A 23,479-nucleotide genomic window follows, 5' to 3' on the forward strand; every position below is an offset into this window, starting at 1 on the left:
AAAATGTTTTCACATTTTTATGACAAAATTTGAACAAATAACTTCTTAATAGAGATAATGATCATACGGTGCGTCAACTGTGCCAAAGATTCCTACATGAAATTAGAGAATATATCTAATGCTGCACTCTAGTTTTTAAAATAAGTGGGTAAATGAAAATGCAGAATAAAGGAATGTTAGTATGAGACAAGGAGATCAAATAATCTTGAGAAGAAAGGCTTTCTAAAATAGAAAACATAAAATGTCTTCTAAAACTAAGTCATGATAACCTGATATAGAAGCAGCTGAGAAACTTGAAATGTGAGCTGCAGCTTAGAGCTTGGTTCAAAAGTCACAGGTTCGGGGGCCAGAAGTGAGAAATAGGCCTGTCATCAACTAAACTACTATAAGCCAGGATGTGCTGTCTAAGTGTTAGGGAGCATCACTGTGTTTGCAGTCAGCATAAAACTGCCCTTTCAGACTTCTGATGAGATAACACAGTAAAGGTGGTCATTGTTCACTAAGGCATTAAGCAGCCTACACAGCTGATCTGACTCTGAGTAAAAGCGAGGCGTAATGTGTAGTGCTACCTCTTTAAAGAACTACTGGAAAGATTTCCTCAGTACGGCTCACAGTCTTACTGTGAAATTCCACATCAGAAAAAGAAAACACGAATCAGGAAAAAAACATTTTAATGGTGTTGTTGTATAGTGTGTTGGCTAATTCCAGTGGCTCCTCTTCTCTTACTGCTGCCATTATCTCCAGTATTTGACTAAAACAAAAACAAGGGATCAGCTTACTCAGAATATATTGTCCTAGAAGTATATAATCACCTTTTCCTATGTAAGAGAAAATCTTATATAGTACCTCTTGTAAGGAAGTTTAAGTTATTAAAGTTGCCGGTAATATCCATAGAAAAGTGTCACTAATTACTATCAATTAGAAGATTCTGGAGTTAACTTGAATATAAAATAATAGTCATGTAAGTGTACCACTAATGGAATTGACCCAGAGGGTGGGAGTTCTTTAAAACTCTAGGTCATAGCACATTTGTTACTGGACCATAAGCATCTTTGGACTTAGTTTTATTTATAATTACTTGTTTTACTGATACTAGTACAACCATATTTTATATTTAGAAATAAAATAAATATATATACATATGCATATATATTTATTTTTATTATATGTAAAATTAATAGAATGATGGTACTGGGGAGAATAGCACCTAAAATTTGAAAGGCACTGCTTACTGACTTAGTGTCTAACAGACAGCAAGGAATGTTTGTGTGCATACTGATAATACATGACAAGGAATGTTTGTGTGCACACTGATCATACATGACAAGGAATGTTTGTGCGTACACTGATCATACATGACAAGGAATGTTTGTGCGTACATGACATGTATAGAAGGTGTGGCTATGGGAGGGGCTCTAGGCCTGTCCTCAGAGCAAAGAGCCCAGAGGCCCCTCTTTCTTTGCTCAAAATGATCAGCAGCAGTGGGTTCCTAGCAATATTATCTGTTTTTATAGATAGATTAGAAAGTAGTAATTCACATTAAATCTTTAAATATTCCTTGTCATGAGCCCTTTGTTCCCCTTTTGAGGATCCTAACTGTGAGCACCCAAAATAAAAGGAATTGAAAGTTGTTCTCAGTGCACACATTCACATGCATGCAGTTTGTGCAAGTGAACTCAGACTGCATTCGTAAGTCACATTGCTACTGAAGAGCAGCCAAGAGCGTGGCTGCTCTGCAGAGACGGGCAGCAGCCATTTACTGTTCTGTTAACACCACCTGTCTTAGCAAAGCGCTCGGTTCAGTAAGCCAGTAACCTGGGCAGCCCACTTACTCAGTGGCTTTTTCTGTACTTCCAGGAATGAATAAAGCTGCAGTTATTTTTAAGTATAGCATTCTGGGGTATTGTGACACTTAAGTTTGTTTTGTTTATTTTTTCAGTTGTATGTATGTACACATACATGTGTACACCAGTGCATACATGAGTGCAGGGACCAGAAGAATCAGATTCTCCTGGAGCTGGAGTTATAGGTGATTGTGAGCTGCCCAATATGTCGTGCTTGGAACACAGTTGGGTTCTCTCCAAGTGCCCTTCTCTAAGCCATCTCTCCAGCTCCTACTGTGACATCCTTATATTAGAAACAGGTATTAAACAAAGTCTTAAAATTGTCTAACTTTCCCAATGACAAGCAGTTGACTCTGGAAAATAAAATGGGCATAGACATAGTAATTGTCACTTGGGAGATAGAAGCAGGGGGATTAGGGACGCAGGTCACCTACTGCTATACAGCAACTTGTAAGCTGCTTGGGCTACAGGAGACCCTGGTTCAAACAAAAATCACTATCCTCTTGCTTTTAAAGTCTCTTCAGGTCATGATGAAATCTATACTAGTGAGGCTGGCAAACAAAAGCCCCAAGGATATTGTGTCACTTTGCTGTCCCAGATTTCTCTTCCACTCACCTCATCCTACTTTCTGCTACACTAAGTACATTGTTTCTCTGATACTGCCAAGACTCTCCTACAGGCTGCTTTGCACAAGGTGTTTGTCTTTATCTGACCTGACTCCCAGTTGTGAATTGATCCCAGTAGTGACCAGTTAAAATTCTACATTGGCAGAGCCTGCTCCTAGTGCCCTGTGGGCAGACAGTTGCTAACTCGAAGGCTCCAGGCATTGTCTCACTGCATCTGCTTGTCTGCTCCAGCAAGCAAAGGCTCCTTATCCAAAACACACCACAGTTCATCCCATGGGTGTGTGAGCAGAAGAACAATTGCTTCTCTTAGCTAGCCTCAATAACTTGCACCTTTCCTGACACAGCAGGAGCCCCAAAATGTGTTTCAAGAAATTTATAGTCTAAAGGAAAAAAAGACCTGCAAGTAAATCATTAAGATGGGACTACTACTTAGTGGAGCAGAGGGCAAAGCTGTCTGATGCTGACACCTTTTACTTGATATGCCGATTTTCCCAAGTTCTGCCATTTAGCTAACTGTAGGGCAGGCGTGATACACAAGCTTTCAGTGTTTAAGTCTGCATTAGAAACTATGGGTAAAGCCAAAAGCTATGAATTTACAAAACATTAAGGGAGTAAAACATTCTTTTGCACTACATCCTCCAAGTAGTGTGTTTGCCAAGTGGCTGTGGCAAAAATAGTAGCTTCTTGTCTTTACTGTCTCAGGATCTCTAGTGTCCCCTTAAATTGTCTTAAGACATCAGAACTAATGTCTTCTAGATGAATCTGACAATTCTTCCACTCAAAATAATTTTAGCAAGCAGTACAAAGCATCAGTTCAAGACTCTGCCAAAACCAGCATGTTAAATAAAAGAAATCCCAAATGTGTAACTAAAGGGCAACCAGTTGACATCTCTGCCTGCTGAATTGTAGATCTGCCTTATACTCTACTTACTACAAAGTACTTTTTTAAAGGCACATTTCAAGACATTACACTCTAACAAATAATCTGTGATATTAAAGCCTACTGGCAAACTACACTAAACCAATATAACCTAGACTTATTCTGGATAAGTGTCCATAAAATGATCTGAGCAGCTTCTCCTGTCTGCCCAGGGATTCTTCACAGTTGTCTACATATACCCTACTCTGGATTGTGCATTTGGGGGCGAGAAAGGACACACCACCACTTGTCATTTCATTGTGGGGTTTAAAGAACTATGTTGTCTCCCTGGTCGATGCTGTTGCCCATATCTAATATGCAGATGACCACACCAGGTCACGGTTAAAGGTCAGCCAACTGGTTATAAACAGCAGGAAAGGTGTATTAGAGCACTTCTGTGGTAAGCTTTGAGGTCTTTTTCTTTTCTTACAAAATGACAAAGGACCAGACCCATAGATTTTTCACTGAGGCAGTAAAATCATTTGGATTAAGAGGATGGGAACCTAGGAGATGACACAGCAGTTCACTATTCAAATGGTCTTTGACTTTGGGCCGAGTGCCGATAGATAGCTTATCACTAACCACAGTGCCAACTCCTCTGAACTAATCTGAACCTGAGTGGATGTCAGAGAGCATCCTCTCTGCCCTCCATTCACTGAGTGGCCGTCAGCAGTTACCTTTGACAACCATCAAGTCCACTCAGCCAAAGTGACTTACATTATATAGCAGGGCTCATTTCTATCTTTTAAGCAGTACCCGTTTTCCCATTTCCTTTTGGTAGGAAATGAAGTTTTTATGTATTTTGATCCAGCATGTGTACTTTTAACTCCACACCAAGGTGCATCTAGAGTTAGAGAAAAAGGAGAAAAAGTGTTAAGGAATTTACTTTTCTAAATTTTTTTTAATAGACATCACACTGGTATATAACCTAAAATTACAAAAATTAATGCAACAGTTAAAGAAAACAGTTCTAAGCATAAAATTCCCACCTATACTTTAAAGACGTTTTTATCTATTGTTTTCTTACTAAAGTGGCTAGTGTCGGACATGCTTCACCATTTAAGGCTGCTCTGTACTGCTTCTATGGTGCGTGAAAGTGTGGCGATGAGTCTAGCTCCCCGGTGTTGGGGACACCAGGCAGACACTCTGCCATTGAGCCATTTCCCTGTCATTTCTCTGCAAACAACTTGCACAGTAAATGGACATTGTATCGCTTTTGCGACTGCCTGAGGAAATATAGTTAGTTTCCCTAGAGTGGCTCAGTATAGACTTAAAGGCACAGTCCTTTGAGTTACAGGGATAGGTCAAAGTACTAGATTTTAAACTTATTTTTAGAGGAAGCATTCTAAAATCCTTATACTGAAACATTTTCTTTCAGTTGCTGCTGCTTGGTTTTAGAGGGCTGTAAATTAAACCACTATAAAGGTATCTCAAAGCCTTCATTAAACTGCTTAGGGGAATCAAGTCATTAAATATTAATAAATATGGACTCTAGTTAACACAGATTCTGTCATCTTTTATAAGTTTTGAGGTCAACCAAACTGAAAATAAAAATCTGTGTAGTCACTTTTCCATTAACAATAACCTCTAAAAATCTGATTCAATGTGGAACTTGAATTTCTGGAAACTTCTACTTACCTGTCTCAATCATTAGTTTTTCACTAGGTATTGACTTCAGAACTTCCAAGTTAGCTTCAGTTTTCAGAGAGCTTGAAAACAGTATTTTAAAATGACATTTAGTGAATATGTCTTTATCCTTTACAGAATTCATATTGGAATTAACTTCAAATCAACTGCACATTGTATGTGAATGCTGTGTGAACGGGTACTCCAGAGGCTAGTAGATCCAGATCCTTTGATAGAGCAGCAGCTGCACTTAACCACTGAGCCACCTGCCCAGCTTCCCAGATACTTCCTTAATGTAGAGGGCTGACGTAACAATGGGGTTAGATACTGAATATTCACGCTTTTAGGAGATACTGCTTTTCATACTTACCAGTTGAGATTTTCATAAACTTTTAAGTTATAAAAATAGATATTTGTGTAACTTTGATCAGGAGGCTGTTAACTTTCACTTTTTAAACGTGTTTTCAGCCACAGTGACAGACTACTACTGCTTCTACAGCCTCGCTGTCCTTAAGACAGACTTACACGTTTGCATCCTCAGTGCCCACCATCAAACTCTAGTCCTCGAAGGCATGGATGTTCTCAGGCATTGTGAGATAATGAGATGGCATAAGCAGTGAACCTTTGTGGTTGGAACAGGATGATACCATTTCAGTGAGCACCACTGATGCTCACCTTTTCAGCAAGTTTTAGAATGAATCAGTATTCAAAGTGATGAGAAGTACTGTCCTTGTATTTTAAAAAATTAGTCACAAAGACATTTTAGAACTAATTTGGTTCCTTAGCTAAACTTAACAGAAAGCAGAGATCACACAGACCCTCACACCCCTCCATGTAAACAGCCTCTCACACACTAAATCCCAACACAGCAGTTACATGTGTTAAAATTGATAACCCCCCGTAACTCACCACCTCTGAAACCCATGTTGTAATGCTGGTCACCCCTGGCTCACGGCCTCGCAATCCTATGTGCTGTGTAATTGTTCCTACTTTCTTGATCCTGCAACACTGATCTTTTTACTGCTCCCTGATAATCATTGCACCCAACATTTTTTTCAGTGACACTAGTAGATGGCCTGTTACTCCAGCTCATCATAATTAAGCAAAACATGAAAGGAGAAATGATTAATAATTTTTAGGTGCTAAAATTAATAATGTTAAAGGCCCAGAAAAGAGACTAGCAAACAGATTCACCCTAGAAATATCCCAGAAGTAGGTATCTAGAAAGCCGCATTAGCACAGGAATGGGACTGGACTGGTTGAGACAAATGAGTACACAGACTGCCGTGACTCAGGGATGGGTGAAGGACACACAGGTAGGGAATGGGGGCACCCAGCACAGCGAGAACGTGGATTAAAGATGCAGACTCAACTGATATACCCTCTTCTATCTTGCTGTGCTCCAGAACACTTCTTGTACATTTACAAATCCCTACCCTACTTTCCTAGTGAAGATCACAGGGCACCTTCTAGAAAAAGATCAACCTCCCAAAAGGTCTCTACAAAAGCTTGTGTGAGAACCCACTGTTGAAAAGCCCAACTGTGATGTAACCTGCCAGTTTATTGACTCACCTGGAGCTTCCAAAAGGTTATGTGTGACAAGATTTTATGTGTGTGACAAGGAGAGCCCAGGCTCTCCTCAAACTTGTGAAGCTAGCCTTTTAAATTCTTACATCAGCTCCAGGTAAAATAAGCATGTGCCACTATGTCCAGCTACAAGGACTGCCTGGCATTTGAAGAAAGTCCCCATTAGAGACTAACCACCTAAGGGAAACAGAACTAAGATAAAAGCAACCAAACAAAATTATTTCCGACTATAATGTCTTCAGACAGAAGGCACTCCATCTATCAAGACTATGCTAGATGAGAACTTCTGAGCTAGAAATGAAAGCTGGAATATATTTCATCTTAAAAAGTTGAAAATAAAGCAAATTTTGGAAGGTGATAAGGTAAAAACGAAAATTATAGAAAAGATAATATCAGTTACCAATTCTGAGTTATATTCCCTAAAAAAGAAAAAAAAAATTCCAGGAGTGATTAAAAAAAAAAAAAAAAGGCTCCTGCTGTTTGGGGACAGTCCCAGAGTAGCCTCTGGATGAGTGACCCCAAAAAATGACAAAGTCTCCAAATATCAAAAATTAATGTAAACCCTACACGGGAAGGACTACGGAGGCTGGGTAGCAATCAAATGTCACCAGCATTGGAGTCCACCTCTGGAGAATCAAAAGTGTGTTCCCCTTTCTTTCATTAACTATCCAAGCACACGTTTAAGAATAAAATAAATCCATTTCCTGACAGTATAGCCTAGCATGTATATCCTGAGGCAGCAGGATAGCCAGGGTCATCCTCATCCACACAGTTCACAGCCAGCTTGATCTACAAGAGAATTTATCTCAGAACAAACCAAAACGACAAAACCAACATCAGAATGCATGAGAACTCGAGAAATAAAACTATGAGGTTCTATCACGGAAGAGACAGGAGTCCAAACAGAAGGACCTGGAACTAGCATTCTATCTACGTAGGCTTCCTCATGGAAAAAAAACAAGGCATGTGCGTGGAGCAAACGGAAGTGGCTGGCTCGCCCTGTGTAGGCCAGGACGATCTCCAATCCATGATCATGCTTCAGCCTCCCTGGGTTGGGATTATAGGCTTGAGGCACTGTGCCTGACTGTGCTTCAAGTTTTGAAGTTAAGGAAATATATGAGGCCAGTTACTCCAAGAAATCAAAAAGTGGCGCATGAGAAGTGAGCACAGTTCACCACATGGGCAGCAGAGAACACAGAAACAATGACAACCACAGAGTCCTGACGTCACAGTAGAAGGAAGACAGTTAACAGTGAAGTGGGGTCAGTATGGTGTGTGTCCTAAGGACAGACAAAGGGAGGCATCAGAGCTAGGAGTATATAAATATTACACAGATGTCTAGCAGCAGATAACCAAACACTCATTTCTGCAAAAATGGACTGGGACAAAGGCATGCTGGGAAGAAGCAATAACTGCTTCTCAGTATGAGTATATTGTTTGACAATTTATAAATTTAACCATTACTTAGAATAATCCTGGGATGTATCTATAGGAATAAGCAATGCCAACATTCTGTTTCTCTAAGAATTAGATATGGTCACCAGTGATCAGTGTAAAGGTGTCACTGAAGAGGAAAGCAAGCCATACTTTATTCTGTAACTTAATCATCACTGAATTCCTAAGAAAACAATTACAGAAAACAAGGCCAGGACCTTGCTGTGCTGGCTGACTTGTGAGGAGGTTTGAGGTTTAGTGTGGAGTTACAGAGGAAAGGCCACTGAGCAATGAGCCAGGGGACAGGTTCTCACACTCAGGTAACTTTACACCTGTTTCCTAACTTCTGTGGCCTAAGACATACACAGATGATGGCCACGGAATACTTTCCCCGTGGCCAGCATCACATACAATGCTGTGGACATGCATCTGCAAAGCGCAGGAGATAACCTGAGCACAAAGTGGACAGCTAAAGACCTGTTCCCATTATCAGAACGCACCAAAATAATGTGGAAGGACTACAAGCAATTCAGTTTCTTCAGAAGTAGTTATTAAAGTTTTCGAAGATCAATGCAGAGCATACAAACTATAATTAAAATGAACTTAAGACAACTTAAAGAATCTGATAATATAAAAAGGGAAACCAAAACTGTGAGAACGTACCAACCATTAAATCCTATATAAAGGTCCAAATCAATCAAAGCAGCTGCTGCTTCCTTCGTACCATCAAATGAATGCACCTAGGGAGATATAATACACACACACACACACACACACACACACACACACACACAATTTTATTATAACATTAAAATCCACAGTTGGTCTACTTTCTAGGCAAACCATCAATTGTGTGTGTGTGTGTGTGTTGTTTCACAGGTCTTTTTAATGGGGTAGCACCTATAATGTTTTTCTTTCAAACCAGACTTGATAATCACCATCTGTCATTATTTCTGGTGACAAAACAAGAAGTTAGCTGCCTAGGTTTCTCTGCAGCTGGGGATGTCTCTATTTCACCTCCCTGCCGTCTAGTGGGTTGTGTTCTTATACAGGAGGAAGAAAGGTCTAGGGCACTCTTTAACATTTCAGATATTTTGAAAATCCCCCTACATTTCTCTTTTAGAGGATACTTTTCTTTTAGAAATGATTAGCAATTAGGAGGTAAGTTTTCTGAAGCTCAGAGCATTGCTTTTAACCTGACTGCTTGCTGCTTTTTGCAGAGGCAGAGTAGTTCAGTTCCCAGCACCCCTACCGAGCACCTCAAAATCACCTTGTAACTCCAGCTCCAGGGGATCTGATGCTTCTGGCCTGAGTGAGTGCTTTTCTCTGTGCGTGGGGGGAGGGGGATGTATAGAGACTGAGAGACAGTGGGGGTGCGTGTACTTGAAACACAAATAATAAAAGTAAAAGAAATAAGAAGTTAAACAGGCAAAAAAGGACTGAGATCTTATTTTCCTGCTTTAGGTATATGTGTGTAATCAAAACCAGTAACAGTAGGGCTCCTTTAGAAATGAAGTTACATCACCACTGTCCATGGGTGACTGTGTTACACAGCTGCCTGCAAGATTTATAACACCAAACAGATGAAAGCCTTGAAAAATACACGAGGGTCAGCAACTGGCAAGGTGACTCACTAGGTAAAGGTGCCAAGCCCTCAACATTTCCAGTGAACAATGAAAAATTCCTTTACTAATATAATTTAATGTAATCTCTTATAAAATTCAGAGATTATTAGTACTTTATTTAGCAATTTATTTTATTAAAGCAAAATATTTTGGTTGCCTTTGCTGTTCCTGGTATTAATTTTTTGAAATTATAGACTCATCCAAGTAGGTCTTAGAAATAAAGATGAGTGAGTGCTGGAGTCTAGAGTGACAACTCATGCCATCAGGAATGCCCAGAATGTTAACTGCAGTCAGTGCCTTCAGTGATGCCCAGGACATTAATTAAAGCCTTTTTCAGTTCCTGAGAAAATTACAGAGTCGGTAGACTACAGAGAAGATGTGCACAGTAACATGAACAGGACAGCGGTGCAGAGCACAGAGCTGTCAGGAGTGGCTGCAGCACCAAGCAGAGCTAAAAAGTGACATTCAGTCAGATGATTGACTGGGTGAAGGTGTTAAGCCTGGCCAGTCCTGATGACCAACCTTTGCAAGTCACTCTCTGACTTCCACACAAAAACATGGCATATATATGGACATGCACACACACAATATAATAAAAAGTACATGTGTTCCTAAAAATTTCAAAAAGGATTATATGTAAAAGTGTCCAAGCAAAGCAACGTATTACAGCAAAAATTTAGAGTTAGGTCAACTTTCCTCTACTGGTACCTGGAACTGTGACTTTAATATCTAAATAACAATCTTTACTCCCAAAAGATAGTCACTGAACATCTCCTGAAATTGTATATGGAATTTTGTATATGTGAGCATTTTTTTTAAAAACATGGATTATCTACTCCAGCCCATGATCCAACTGATGTGAAATAACTACCACTGCTCTCCCAGCACAGTGACAGGAGAGAGTAGTCATTGGAAATGTCTCAAGAATGATGACTGAAAGGAACAAACAAAAACAGAGAGAAAACAGTGACTACCAGCTAGCAAATTAGAAAACAAAATCTAAAAGAAACAATGAAAAATTTAAAGTTTATTTACTTTATGTATGAGTTATTTTATATATAAGACTGTCACTGTCTTCAGACACACCAGAAGAGGGCATCAGATCCCATTATAGATGGTTGTGAGCCACCATGTGGTTGCTGGGAATTGGACTCAGGACCTCTGGAAGAGCAGTTTATGTTTCCTTTAAAATTTAAGTAGTAGAGCACTAGAAAGGACAGCTCCCAGGAAGCAATGCAGTGACAGAAGACAACTCACATGTTCCTCCTAAGTAGAGTCTGGCACTCATTCGTGTACTTTAAGCAAAGGAAATGTATTTGTTTGTACACCATGTAGCCCATAAATCTTATCCCAAATTAACATGTCTTCGGTGACTTCACGTTTGCTATCTGGATTAGCTGGTCGACCTTAATGACAAAGATATTCTTGTATATCCTATATGAAACAACTGTTGTACACTTACCACTCCACCCACGCACCGATCTCTGTTTCTTCTCATAATATCTGTGAATTAAAAAAAAATTCAGGCAAGTAGTCTAATTGCCTCAGTTTTAAAATTGTAACGATATTTCATTTTTAACTCACCCAAAAACTCAGTATGTGAATTTCTACAATGAAGAAACATTGGTAATTGTGTTTGTTCAGACAGTTCAAATTGTTTTTCAAAATATCTGCATAAAGCAAAAAAAAAAAAAAAATGCCACACCAAAATTTTTATTTTAGCATGAGACATATATCAAATAATTTTTGACTAAAGGAATTTTATTATCTGGAAATGGCAATATAAAAGTAGTGAATTTAGATATTAAAAACATCAGATTCTTTCCTGCCACTTAGCTTCTAGAAAGGGATGCTTCATTTTCCAGGATTACAAACTTATTTGCCCAATGCCCATTGGTGTTCTATGCCTTTACTGTCAAAATTACATCTTCGAATTTCATTGAAGCTCTCATTTCCTCCATTTGAATCATGGCTTTCTGACAGGTTGGGTCAACACTCAGGACAGTAGCAGTGAGCGTCTCCCAATTGGCTGACAGCCTGGGTGGCCTCCTTTCCCAGGGTAGTCTAAGTATCCCCAGGATCATTTTGAAATCTTGTCTGATATCTGCTTTTTAAAAAAGACCTACATAAATATTTTAAAGCCCCCCCGCCCCATGCCCAGAGTAAATTCCTCCTACACAAGAGAACAGCTCCAATATTCAAAAGGAAGATGTGTTACAGGGCAGCGAAGTTAGACATACTGCTAGGACTCAAGACAAACTTTCCATAACCAAGTCAGGCCTTCTCCTTGTTTTCGTTCTTGTTTTTAAAACAGCACTTCTCAGGGTAGAAAAATAGCTAGTGGTTAAGAGCACTGGGTGCTCTTGCAAAGAAACAGTATTTATTCAGTTTCCAGCACCCACATGGTGGTTCACAACAATCTGTAACTGTGGCAACAGGGGATCTGACACCCTCTTCCAATCCCTTATACATATGCACAGACACAGTGATAGAACATTTTAAGCATTTCTCAAAGGCAACAGCTGGCATTTCCTTTTGAAGCCATAATTATTGAGTACTCAGTCTGTCCAGGTATGCCACTATGGGCTTTACGCATCATGCATTGGAGAGAATGGGCAGTGGCATCCTCATGCTAACAATGAGGACACAGAGCTGTATAGGTAGACAGGCAGGGAAGAGCAACACTAACTCACACTGCAGGCCACGCCTTCACATTGCAGACAGTACACTTTAACCATTTCTCACACTTGATACCTATTGTACACTAAAAGGGAAAAATGTGTTTTATAAAATGAGCAAATCATATAGTAGGGTAATGTTTCAAATATGCTACAAAAATGTAGATTGAAGCCAGGTGTGGTGGTGCATGCCTTTAATCCCAGTACTTAGGAGGCAGAGGAAGGAAGATTTCAGTGAGTTTATGTAGTGAGTTCCAGGTCAACCTGGGCTATAGGGAGATAGTGTCTCAAAAAAATTGGAAAATGAAAGCATAGATCAGGGACGGGGGAGGGGCTTGGTAGGTAAAGAAAGCATAGATGGGGTGGGAGAGGCCAGCGTGCTCTCCATGCACTCATGAGAACCTGAGTTTGATATCTAGCAACCATGTATCCCAGGTCCTAGAGGGACCCTGTCTCAGAAAGTAAGATGGAGAGCTGTTGAGGATGACACGCAGGACTGACATCTGGTCTCCATACACACACATGCCTGTTTGCGCACATACATGTATACAAAGAATCAACCAAGATATACAACAATATGTTCAACAGCAAATATCAAATTACAGCCCTTTTATCCATATAGGAGAGAGACTTCTTCCTTATAGAGCCTTTACTGAACAGCAGAGGAACTGCATAAGCCGACCCACTGTGTTTCTATGACACACTGAAGACACTAATCTGCTACCTATCTTCAGTACACTCGGTAAATATTCTGAAATTGATGTACACAGAAGAGGTTAACTTGTGCCAGGAGAAGGCCAGGTGGGACAGGAGTTCCCTAGGTATCTGTCTCCTTGATAATAATCCAAATGAGATTATTACTACTTTAGAAATTTTTAAAATCAGGGTTGTCTTCCCCTGCTGTACATGCTCATACTGAGTTCTCACACTACTGATGATGGAGTTATCTTTAGAGCATTAGACGGAATCCACACCATCAGTACTTCCATGGAACCAACATTTGAGTCTGCAATATTGAGGCTGCATCTGAGAATCACTTTTAACTTATTCTGGAAGAAAAGCCTCACGGGGAAGACAGTCCTGTGCAGAGGCTCGCCTGTCTGTGGCTCAGGGGGCTCTCCATTCAAACCCAATCCAATGGCTAATCAGCTGAGGATTGTTATTGCCTGCAAATATGTATGGACTTTGTTTCACTTAACTTTTGATATATGCCATGGAAAACACACATACCTTTATATCTAACCCTACATGTTCAATCAATGTTACTCTGAAAAACTAAAAATCATTCTTAGGAGTTTACAACCATTTTCAAAGTCAACAAATTTCCTTACTTGAGTTGAGTATCTTTTGGACAAAATTGAAGTCGATCAAAATCTTTAAAAGATAAAGAATAATAATTACTCAAGATCTGAATATAACAAGCAGTTCTTTTCAAGATAATGTTAAGGTTGGCACTTACCAAGCCCACATTCCCCTATTGCGACAACTTTTCCTTTGTTGTTCTCAGCAAGATGCAGCAATCCTGCTAAGTACTGGTCAGGGCTGTCCTCAAATTCATCACATCTCGTGGGATGACACCCCACTGTGCTGAAAAACATGTCTAGCAGAAAAACACATCTTAGGTTATTTTCTGAATATTTTTCTTTCATGTTAATATTTGGCATATAAAAATGAGTGAACAAAGTAATTTCAATTGATGTTTGTAGCTACAAACAATTCAAACTTCCAGAATTATGTACATCATCCTAACATTTTAAAAGTATGTTAAAAGTGGGATGTGTATATAAAAACTGACTTGTGTATTAATAAAATAGTCAAATCAACTTTTTCCAAAGCTAGTCATTTATCAAGCATCTTAGAATAGAAGTGAAGTAATTTCTCTCTATGTCTCTCTTTTTTTAAAAACAGGGTTTCTCTGTGTAACAGAGCCCTGGCTGTTCTGGACTCTTTGTAGACAGAGTGGACTTGAACTCATAGAGTTCTGCCTGCCTCTGCCTCTGGGCCACCACACCCAGTTATGAAATGGTTTTGTACAATAACTTAAATTTTTCTTTTATATTTACTGTTTACATGGTAATACAATTCATGTATTTAATATAACAACCACAATATACCTCTATTAAAAAGGTTAACAGTAGAGACTGGAAAAGTGCCAATTGCTCTTGCAGAGGATTAGAGTTTAGTTCCTGTATCAGACAGTTCATAGCTGCCTGAACTGCAGCACTACAGGGATCTGACATCTCTGGCCTCTGTGGGAACTTGCAGGCATGTGTACAACCTACACACACACACACACACACACACACACACACACACACACACACACACACACACCATAAAAATAATTTTAAAGGTTAATAGTAGGAATGAATGACTTAAAGAGCAGAAAAGGGGAATCTCTTTTGCTAATAAAAACCAAATCTCACTATTTGGAAGCCACATCCCCTGAGCTGCTCCTTTCAGGTGCTGGTGACTGAATTGGAATCCTCTGCAAGAGCAGCAAGTGAGTGCTCTTAGCTGCTGAGCCATTTCTCTAGCCCTATGAGTAGTATATTATATTACTACTTAAACTCATGGGGGCCTCACGTAAAGTCTGATTCACAAAATAAATGTTCAATAACAATGATCCTTCTCAATTTAAGTTAAAAGATTTTAAATAAAAACAATTCATATCAAACATTAAGATAGGCACATAAAAACTCTACATCAGAATGACTTGGAAGTACATTATGTATGTGGGTAACTTTACTATTTACTGAAATAATTATAAGTACTATAAGATTTTATCAAACCATTGTTATACCAAAGAATACTCTAAACTTTGTCATCTTAAGCATGTTCCACTGAAATCAAAGTATTTTCCTGTAATTTCTATGTCAGGATTCACCATATTTATACCTCAAACAGTTCTGAGAACGATTTCTTCATAATTAAGTAATTCACATTTGTTTGGTAAAAGGAATGAGAGGGTACCATTTGTCTGTGCCAACTGCAGTGCGTCCTTACTGTCCTGTAGACTTCCACCTGTGATCATAAACTGAAATGGCAAGAAAAGAAGCTGACTTCCAGGGACCAAACACCTTCCCTCCAGTTCACTGAGAGGTGCTTGCTACCTGACCTCTGTCCACACACACCCTCCCACAGGATTCCAGTGTTAAATCGTAACGTGCATTTACATGTTTGTCTCTATTAGTGACAAACTCTAAGTCTCTTGAGGATGCAATTTTTATGTTATAGAAGACAAAATAGCTAAGGACCTGCCTAGTCAAAATTCTGTTCACTGAAATCAATGACCATGTAAATCAGTAACTGAATACTGTTGATTAATTTAACAGGTCCATGTATAGGCTGGGAACTCTAGGAGGTGAAACCACCTCTGTAAGAATAGCAAAGGCTTTTCATTTTTTACACTTCCATCTAATCTCAGGAGTACAGGGAGGTCTCTGAGACACTATGTGACATACAACAGACTGACCGCAGAAACAGACATGCAAATGCAGCAGTCTTCTTAGTCATTTAGAAACTTGGCAGAATGTAACATTGCTGCTAAGGTTTGTTTGGAAAATGAGTATTTTTCATTAAAATATACTGTTTATGTTATAGCTTATCATATTCTGAAATGAGTTGATATTTAAAATATTTCTGCGTTAATTCCTAAAATAGCATATATAATGCATACAATCCACAAAAAAAAACTTTTTAGAGGGTCAGCCATAATCCTAAAGAAAGCAGAGGGGTGCTAAGAACAAAAACTGATACATTTATGTTGTGATGAAGGAATTCATGGCTCTTGGGAAGCCAGCACACATCAGACAGCCATTAGAGTCACTCGATGGTTAGAATGCCATCTTTACTAATCTGCCAAACAGAATTAAAGAACCTCATGTCAAAGATGGCTACCAAGACAGTGCTATTTAAGGTATAGGTTCCAAAGGGTGGTTTAGGATACTTATTATTATTTTTTAAAATATAATTCTAAGTGTCTAAGCTAAAGTAAAGGTATTTCACTGTAGGTACACACCAAAGAGAATGCACACAAAACAAAGGTGGAATTGTGTGTGAGGAATAAATACTGTCAAACAGTAACATAGTGTGACCAGCCACTGAGTGTCTACATAGGGAATATACAGTCACAATCAAAACTTCAAATGCCCATAGAATATAAGAAAAACGTAAGATATTGGGAAAACTATACTAACCTTACCTAAGTCTCAAAAACTATACCAGTTGCCACATAAAGAACTTCAGTGGTGCAGAACAGCTTCTAACCAAGTCTACGTACACTATCCCTGCTCCAAATAACCTAAGAAAGGAAGGGCAAGGCTTCTTTCCCAGCATGCAATCTCCTGACCTGGCAGTGGTGACATCATCACATACATCATGAAGGCTTATTCACAGCAGCTTTTTCTTTAACCCTCACAACAATGTTTTTAAACACATTTAACACATCCACATTTTATGGATGAGCAAGCTGAGATCTAGAATACCCCAAGTTTCAAAGCTATGAAGGAGGAAGCTGGGGCTGGAAGCTAAGTTTTTGATGCCAAAACCATGCTTCTAATTATACAACAAAACTGCTGGTAACAAACTCAGTAAGTCCAAGTGACCTCTGCCTCTGTCCTATTATTTCTATTGTTTACGTGTGTGTGTGTGTGTGTGTGTGTGTGTGTGCTCAATTACAAACACTTCAGTGTTTGCAGAAGAGCATCAGATACAAGTGACTCATCATGGGGGAGTGAGCATATGATGAAAAGTTCATACAACTTTGGTCCTTTCTCATTACTTCTGACTAATCACTAAATAGGGTTAGAGAGACCATAGTTTATTTAACTAGTGTCATGTTTTAGAACTGAGATACTTAACTTAGAAGAAATAGCTGCAACGTGAATTGGTACTATGCTATAGAATACAACTATTTCTCATATGTCATTTGTATAACTAATTTAAGAAATTTGACATAAGCTAGTTAATGTTCAATTTCTTATTGGAACTTGTAAGAATTTTATTAGTGTTAAAAACTAATGGGTTTTCTTAGTTATCTGTGGTATACTCACAGCTAACTATGGTAACACGTGCATGTGTTTGTTTGATAACAATTTTCAACACATGCCAAGGAGATTATAACATTTACTGAAGGTTCTTTTTAAGACTAGGACTTACAGTTTTATTTTTGTATCACATTTTGTCACATTTCTGTGACCTGAGGACATAACTACCCGTGAACAGAGTGATTATCTCCATCACACACAGAATAGACACCAGATGTTTCTCTTTTACTGTGGCAGCATTATAACTAACATTTATCTTAAAAACAAAGAAATTCATCAAAAACAAAATTCAGTGTTACCTTTTTAACACCAATCTGGATCGCTCTCTCTATTACATCATGTAAGTCAGCTGTGTAAAAAAAAAAAAAAAAAAAAAAATCACATATAGCCCAATCAGTGCCAATTGCTTGTAATATAGTGAAACTAGAGTCGTAAAACCTTAAAAAACTATAAAACAAGAAACTGAATAATTAATAGTTAATTTAATTGTACTTTTATTTTGTTGAACAAAAAAGGAGAATATGACAGAAGTTAGGAAGTCCAAATTAAAAATGAACTCAATGGCTACAAATCAACTGATGTGCCTTATATCCAAAACTTGTATCTCTGTATGAAACGATATGTGCCCGTGTGTGGTATTTTCCTTTATCATTCTAGCTTATATAACTGATGCTCTCGGTGACCTGGGGGGCTCACTGCTTCAGATGGCCGACTGGCCAGTGAACCCCCAGGACCACATGCTTCCTCGCCATGCACTGGCATTACAGACACATGCTTCTGGGGATCCAAACTCACAATTTCATGCTTTGCACAGCAAGTCCTTTACACTGAGCCATCTCCCCAACCCACTGTTAGGGCCAGAAACATAATGGGCAGCAAAATAAAATATAAAACTCAATTATTAATTTCATTCTTCAGTTTCAGAGTAAATAAAAATAAATTCAATATTCTATTTGTATATATATTAAAAATAAAATATAAAAATAATTGGAATTCATAAGACACAACTCACCTTAATTAACTTATACTGAGTATAACAACTAAGTTTGCTAGGTTATAAACTATAGTAGTAGTGATAATTGGTACTGTATAATTTGTCATAAACACACATACACACATGCATGTATACATGCAACTGCGGAGCATGACATCTAAGTACCACAAAGGCAAGGAAAGCAGAATGCAGCTTACTCAGCAGTTAACTTTATTGCATAAGTAACATAAAACTAGCATCCAAATGAACTATAAGAGGTAAGTTGTAAAGCGAGACCTGGGGAAACATTTGTTTGTCTTGTTTCAAACAACAGGAACATTGCCTGTGTTCAGGAAAGCCATCTAGAGAAGCTTGGCACGGTCAGTTTCTGACTTACCCTCTGTGCTACGGAACTCTTTCTCCAACCTGTTTGCTTGTACATAGAGCACAGGCAGTGTGCATACACATCTAAGCAGACACCTTACATTTTAAAAGCAGACACATCCTGCTTTTAAAATTTGGTGTCAACACCATTTCCTGCTTAGTCACCTCTCAGCTGACCCAGCAGGCCTTACAAATGAACTTGTACGTGGGAGATACAGCCTAGTGGAGCAGCACTTGTCTGAGCTTCTCTCTCTCTCTCTCTCTCTCTCTCTCTCTCTCTCTCTCTCTCTCTCTCTCTCTGTGTGTGTGTGTGTGTGTGTGTGTGTGTGCGTGCGCGCACGCGCACGCACACACACACACACACACGTTTCTATGTGCACATGAATGTCAGAAACCAGAAGAGAGTATCAGAGGCTTTGGAGCTAGGGTTGTAATAGGCAGCTGTGAGTTGCCCAGTATTGAAGTAAGTGCTGGGAACTAAACTCAGGACCTTTGCTCAAGCAGTAAATCCTCTTCACTACAGAGCTATCTATATTCCCTGAAAATGTTTCTTAAGAACTTCATAAACTGATGTTCACAGGAAGTAATTGTTGGGTTCCATGCCTTTTGTTCAAACAACTGTTTGCCAATAGGGTTTGTCTGACTTAGTTTATTGTTTTATCTGACATATGATAAGGATTTTGCTTTGTTTTTTAAAGCAAGTTCTCACTATGTAGTCCAGGCTGGCCTCAACTTGCTATCCTCCTTTCTCTACCTTCTGAGTGCTGGGCTTTTAGACTTGCACTCAGCAAAACAGAGTTCTTTAAAATTTTACTTTTAAGACCTTGTAGCAGAGAGTTTGTCTTCATAGAAGTCACCTTAGAAAAGCAGACACTCACCTTGATGCTTCTGCACCCCCCGATAAATTCCTCTGAACATAGGATCTGTCAGGTTGATGCCAATATCTGTGGAAAGCAAAACAGATAATCATTAAAACAATATGTACTTGAAATATCTCTAAAGAAGCTTCCATTCATCTAAGCAGTGTCAACTGGCTGGTCAGTTCTTGGCAGCTACTACGAAAGACCTGTGGGATACAAGGACTAAGATGTGGTTTCTGCTCTCTAATGACAGAAGTGAGTCTTTAGACATTCAGAAGTGAATGAGGCAGACTATGGAGACAGTGATAAGAAAAGCTCATTAGGGAAACAAATTAAATACATCATATACATATGAAATTGTCAATAAATTTCTCAAAATACTTAAAATACAAAATTAAAACCACTGCCATTATGGGACACAAACAAGGAAGTTCTACCAGAGTTTGGTAGCTGTCTCAGAAGAGGGTCCCAGGAAGAAATAATCTAGAACTGAATGCTACAGGATGAGTTAGTCAGCCAGTGTGGTGGTGTGAATGAGAATGTACTCTATAGTCAGGTGGAATTGTTTAGGGATTAGGAGGTGTGGGTCTGTAGGAGGGGGCATGTTGTGAAGTGGGTTTCGAAGTTTCCCCTTACTATGAGAAGCAGCACAGTGGAGCTGGCACTGGTGCTGGGGGTATACATGAGCCAACCCCAAGGGCACGAATGTGGGAGAACTGACCTCACCACTTGTCTGCCGTGGGGTGATGCCTCCAGTGCCCCCATGCCTGGCAGCCTGCTGTCATGCTTCCCACCATGTTGGTCATGGACTTACTTTCTGGAACTGTGAGCCCCATACATTTTTTCTTTTGTAAGTTACCTTGGTCATGGTGCCTGTACACAGCAACAGAAAAGTAACTAAGAATCAAGACTTCAAGTTCTATAAAATAGAACAGGTCTTCAGGAAATTAAAGGTTTTGTAGTTGGTAAACAAGAAGCACAGGAAAAGGTTTAGCCAGGAAGGACAGATCAATTATGGCATACACGTATGTTAAAAAATACTGGGTTCAATCTGTTGCCTAATGTTTTTTAATCAAAGAAGCAAGATTAGTACTAAAGACATTTCACTCAGGCATACTGAAAGCTGAGATGTAAAGGGAGCAACAGAAGTTAGGTTTTCCCATTTGGAAACTGCAAAAGCTCACGTGCAGTAAAGACAGTCTGAAATGGTGATGAGAGTGGAGATGTAGAGAGGGGAATAAATTACTACTTATTCACCAACTATACCTGGAGGCTGACTGTCAAATCCTGTATGTCAGATGTCAAGCTGCACTGAGAATGGGCTGCTCCAACATTGTGACAGATCTTGAGAGGTGAATAGGAGTTTGGAGAATCCAAGACATAGTATAGAGACTTCTAGGCTGTTGCAAGATATCTGATCACACTGTGAACCCTGAGATTGTGTTGTTTACTGGAAAAACCTGTTTCTAGTTGTGCTGGGGTGGCTTAGACTTAGTACACAACTTTTATCCCTCTGGCTAGAATATAGTCACCTCTTAAAGCACACCTTTAATCCCAAACAATGAAGGTAAGGTTAGTTTTGCAGAAGGAAGCACCCATGTTTGAAAGTGGTGTCTAATTGAGTGGCAGACAAAGTGATGAGTCAGAGAAAGACTTGACAGAAGAGACTGTGCCCAGCTCTCACAAGAAGAGGGAGGAAAGGGAAGCTACTTGAGGGCAGTGCAAAAAGGAGAGGAGACAGGTTCACTGGGATAGTTGTACAGAGGTTGCAGAGAGAGAACAAACTAGACCAACACAGGTAAAGACAGAATGAGCTAGAAACTAAGGAGCCAGAAGATCACAGATTGCCAAAGTTAGTTTGAGGCTAACCAGAGCAAAAAGTCAGAGGCCTAGAGAAAGAAGCCATATTGAAACAGTCAGCTTGGAGAGGAGTTTGAGCCAGAACAGCTGAGTTGAATCAGCTTACCGGAGATCAGAAAGAACTAGGAAGGGGTGAGCTTATTCAACAGTAAGTCTCAGAGGTTAAAATATTCTAGGTCTAGATAAGATTGTTCAAAGGCTAAAAGCTTCCGGGACTAGACCTAGGTTAGCAGGTGAAGGTGGTAAGCCTCTCTGAGAGGATGATTACATCAGATGAATAGAAGTTACTTTTCCACTAGGCATTTGAACCAGAAAAACACACAATGCAGAATACTCCAAATGTGTTAGGAAATATACATAATACTTGGTCCTTAGCCTATGGGAATGCACAGTCTTCATGGAAACTACTAACATACATAATATATAACATAACACACTACACTGTAAGCAACATGAAGTCAAGAAATCCCAATTTCATTATTGCATTGCTTGGACCTAGCATAAACACTAGCATGTGGGGCACATTTAGTCTGCACATAACTACTGCATGTATGGGAGCACACAGGAGGAGGTTCTGCCAACCTGCACCTTTGGATGTACCAGTCCAACATTACCACAGACCTTGAGAGGTGAATGGGAGTTTGGATAATCCAAGAGGTAGTAAAGAGAGAATTATAGGCATTTGAACCAGCAAAAAAACCTAGTGGAAAAGTTCCTACATTTGCTTTGCCTGGCCATAGAATTTGCCTCTCTAGGGTGAAAACTAACTCATGCTAGATTTCTCACAGCTCCAATTTAAATACAGTGTCTTGGGAAAAAATATTGCTTAAACTATCTCTCAGATTTTACTGTATAACTTTAACCACTCTCCTGATTACACTTCTAAGTGCTTGGATGATGTCTCCACTTAGATGTCCTTTAATTCGAAAATGGACCTAATTCAACAGACCCAGACGACCCTACCACCTCTGTTAACCTGACATGAACAATCAGTACTAAATGCTGTGCACAACCATCCCGTCACTTTTTCTAGTCTCTTCCCTGCTGCAAAACCTGAAATACTTCTATACTTCTCCTTATCTGTCACAAAAATCTATAAAACGACTATCAGGGTAACCACCTCCCTATCACTTCCCACGCTTAAGTCGCTGGAAACTCCACAGTGACAAAGTTCATGCTGAGATTACCCACAACAGCATCCCAGAAGTCAAGATTCTTTCCATATAATTGGCACTCAAAGATTTGCTGAAATGCCACTCCCTACAGATTGAAATTTAAGTAGCCAAGGCTTTTGGGTTCCAAGTTATCCTTCCAACCCTACCTCTTACAATGGCCCCCAAGTTTTCCTAAGTATCATTTTGAACCCTTGTCGCACTCTCCAGCTGTTGGATGGATCGTGGAATAACACAATTTGCCAACACCCCTCCTGTCTCGGACTCCCGTTTATGTCTAGAGAGCCTGTGAGCAGGACTTGCCACATCCCTAGGACTCAATGCCAAGAGTTATCTATGGTATGAAGGGATGACTGAGTGAACCGGTACCTTAAAGGTATTTTCCAGCCGGCCATGAGGGTTCATGAAAGACAGAACAGTGATTAGCTAGGGGGCGGTGCTTTCTTTTTCTTTTTTGAGTAGTGGGAGGATTCCGGGACTAGCCCATGCTAGGCAATCAGTCTACCGCTGACGCACACACCACACGTATACCCCTATTTCAGTTGAATTAAACACACACTCAAAAAAGCACAAGTCACAATTATGCATAGCTCGTAAATTCTCATAAATGAATATGCACTCGAGAAACCATCCTCTCAAGAACCAAATCAATCATTGCCAGCACTCGAGGCCTCCGGGAATCTTCTGTCCCCTGGTAAAGCCAAGCTGCGAAGAGGAGGGCCGGACTGGCCAGCAAGCCCACGGCCAAGGAAAACCTGCCCTTACCCACGAACTTGAAGAGACTCATGGCAGCACGACAGGCTTCTCCCAGGAAAAAGCGGAAGTGGCGTAGAGCATGCTTAT

General features: G+C 39.6%; 1 protein-coding gene across 1 annotated transcript; it reads right to left on the bottom strand.

The window, feature by feature from the left end:
- Nucleotides 1–151: 151 nt before the first annotated feature.
- TATDN1 (TatD DNase domain containing 1) lies at nt 152–23,440 on the bottom strand. Its single transcript, XM_080939710.1, has 12 exons — nt 23,402–23,440; nt 19,623–19,688; nt 17,687–17,736; nt 15,313–15,376; nt 13,799–13,939; nt 13,671–13,713; nt 11,246–11,331; nt 11,124–11,164; nt 8,700–8,776; nt 5,028–5,098; nt 4,107–4,233; nt 152–751 (listed from the first exon to the last, which is right to left on the bottom strand). Exons 1-12 carry the CDS (start codon nt 23,421–23,423, stop codon nt 655–657), a joined length of 885 nt encoding a protein of 294 aa, XP_080795836.1. The 5' UTR covers nt 23,424–23,440; the 3' UTR covers nt 152–654.
- Between the last annotated feature and the right edge of the window lie 39 nt (nt 23,441–23,479).

This window comes from Micromys minutus (assembly GCF_963924665.1).
Source record: "Micromys minutus genome assembly, chromosome: 27".
NCBI classification, from domain to species: domain Eukaryota; kingdom Metazoa; phylum Chordata; class Mammalia; order Rodentia; family Muridae; genus Micromys; species Micromys minutus.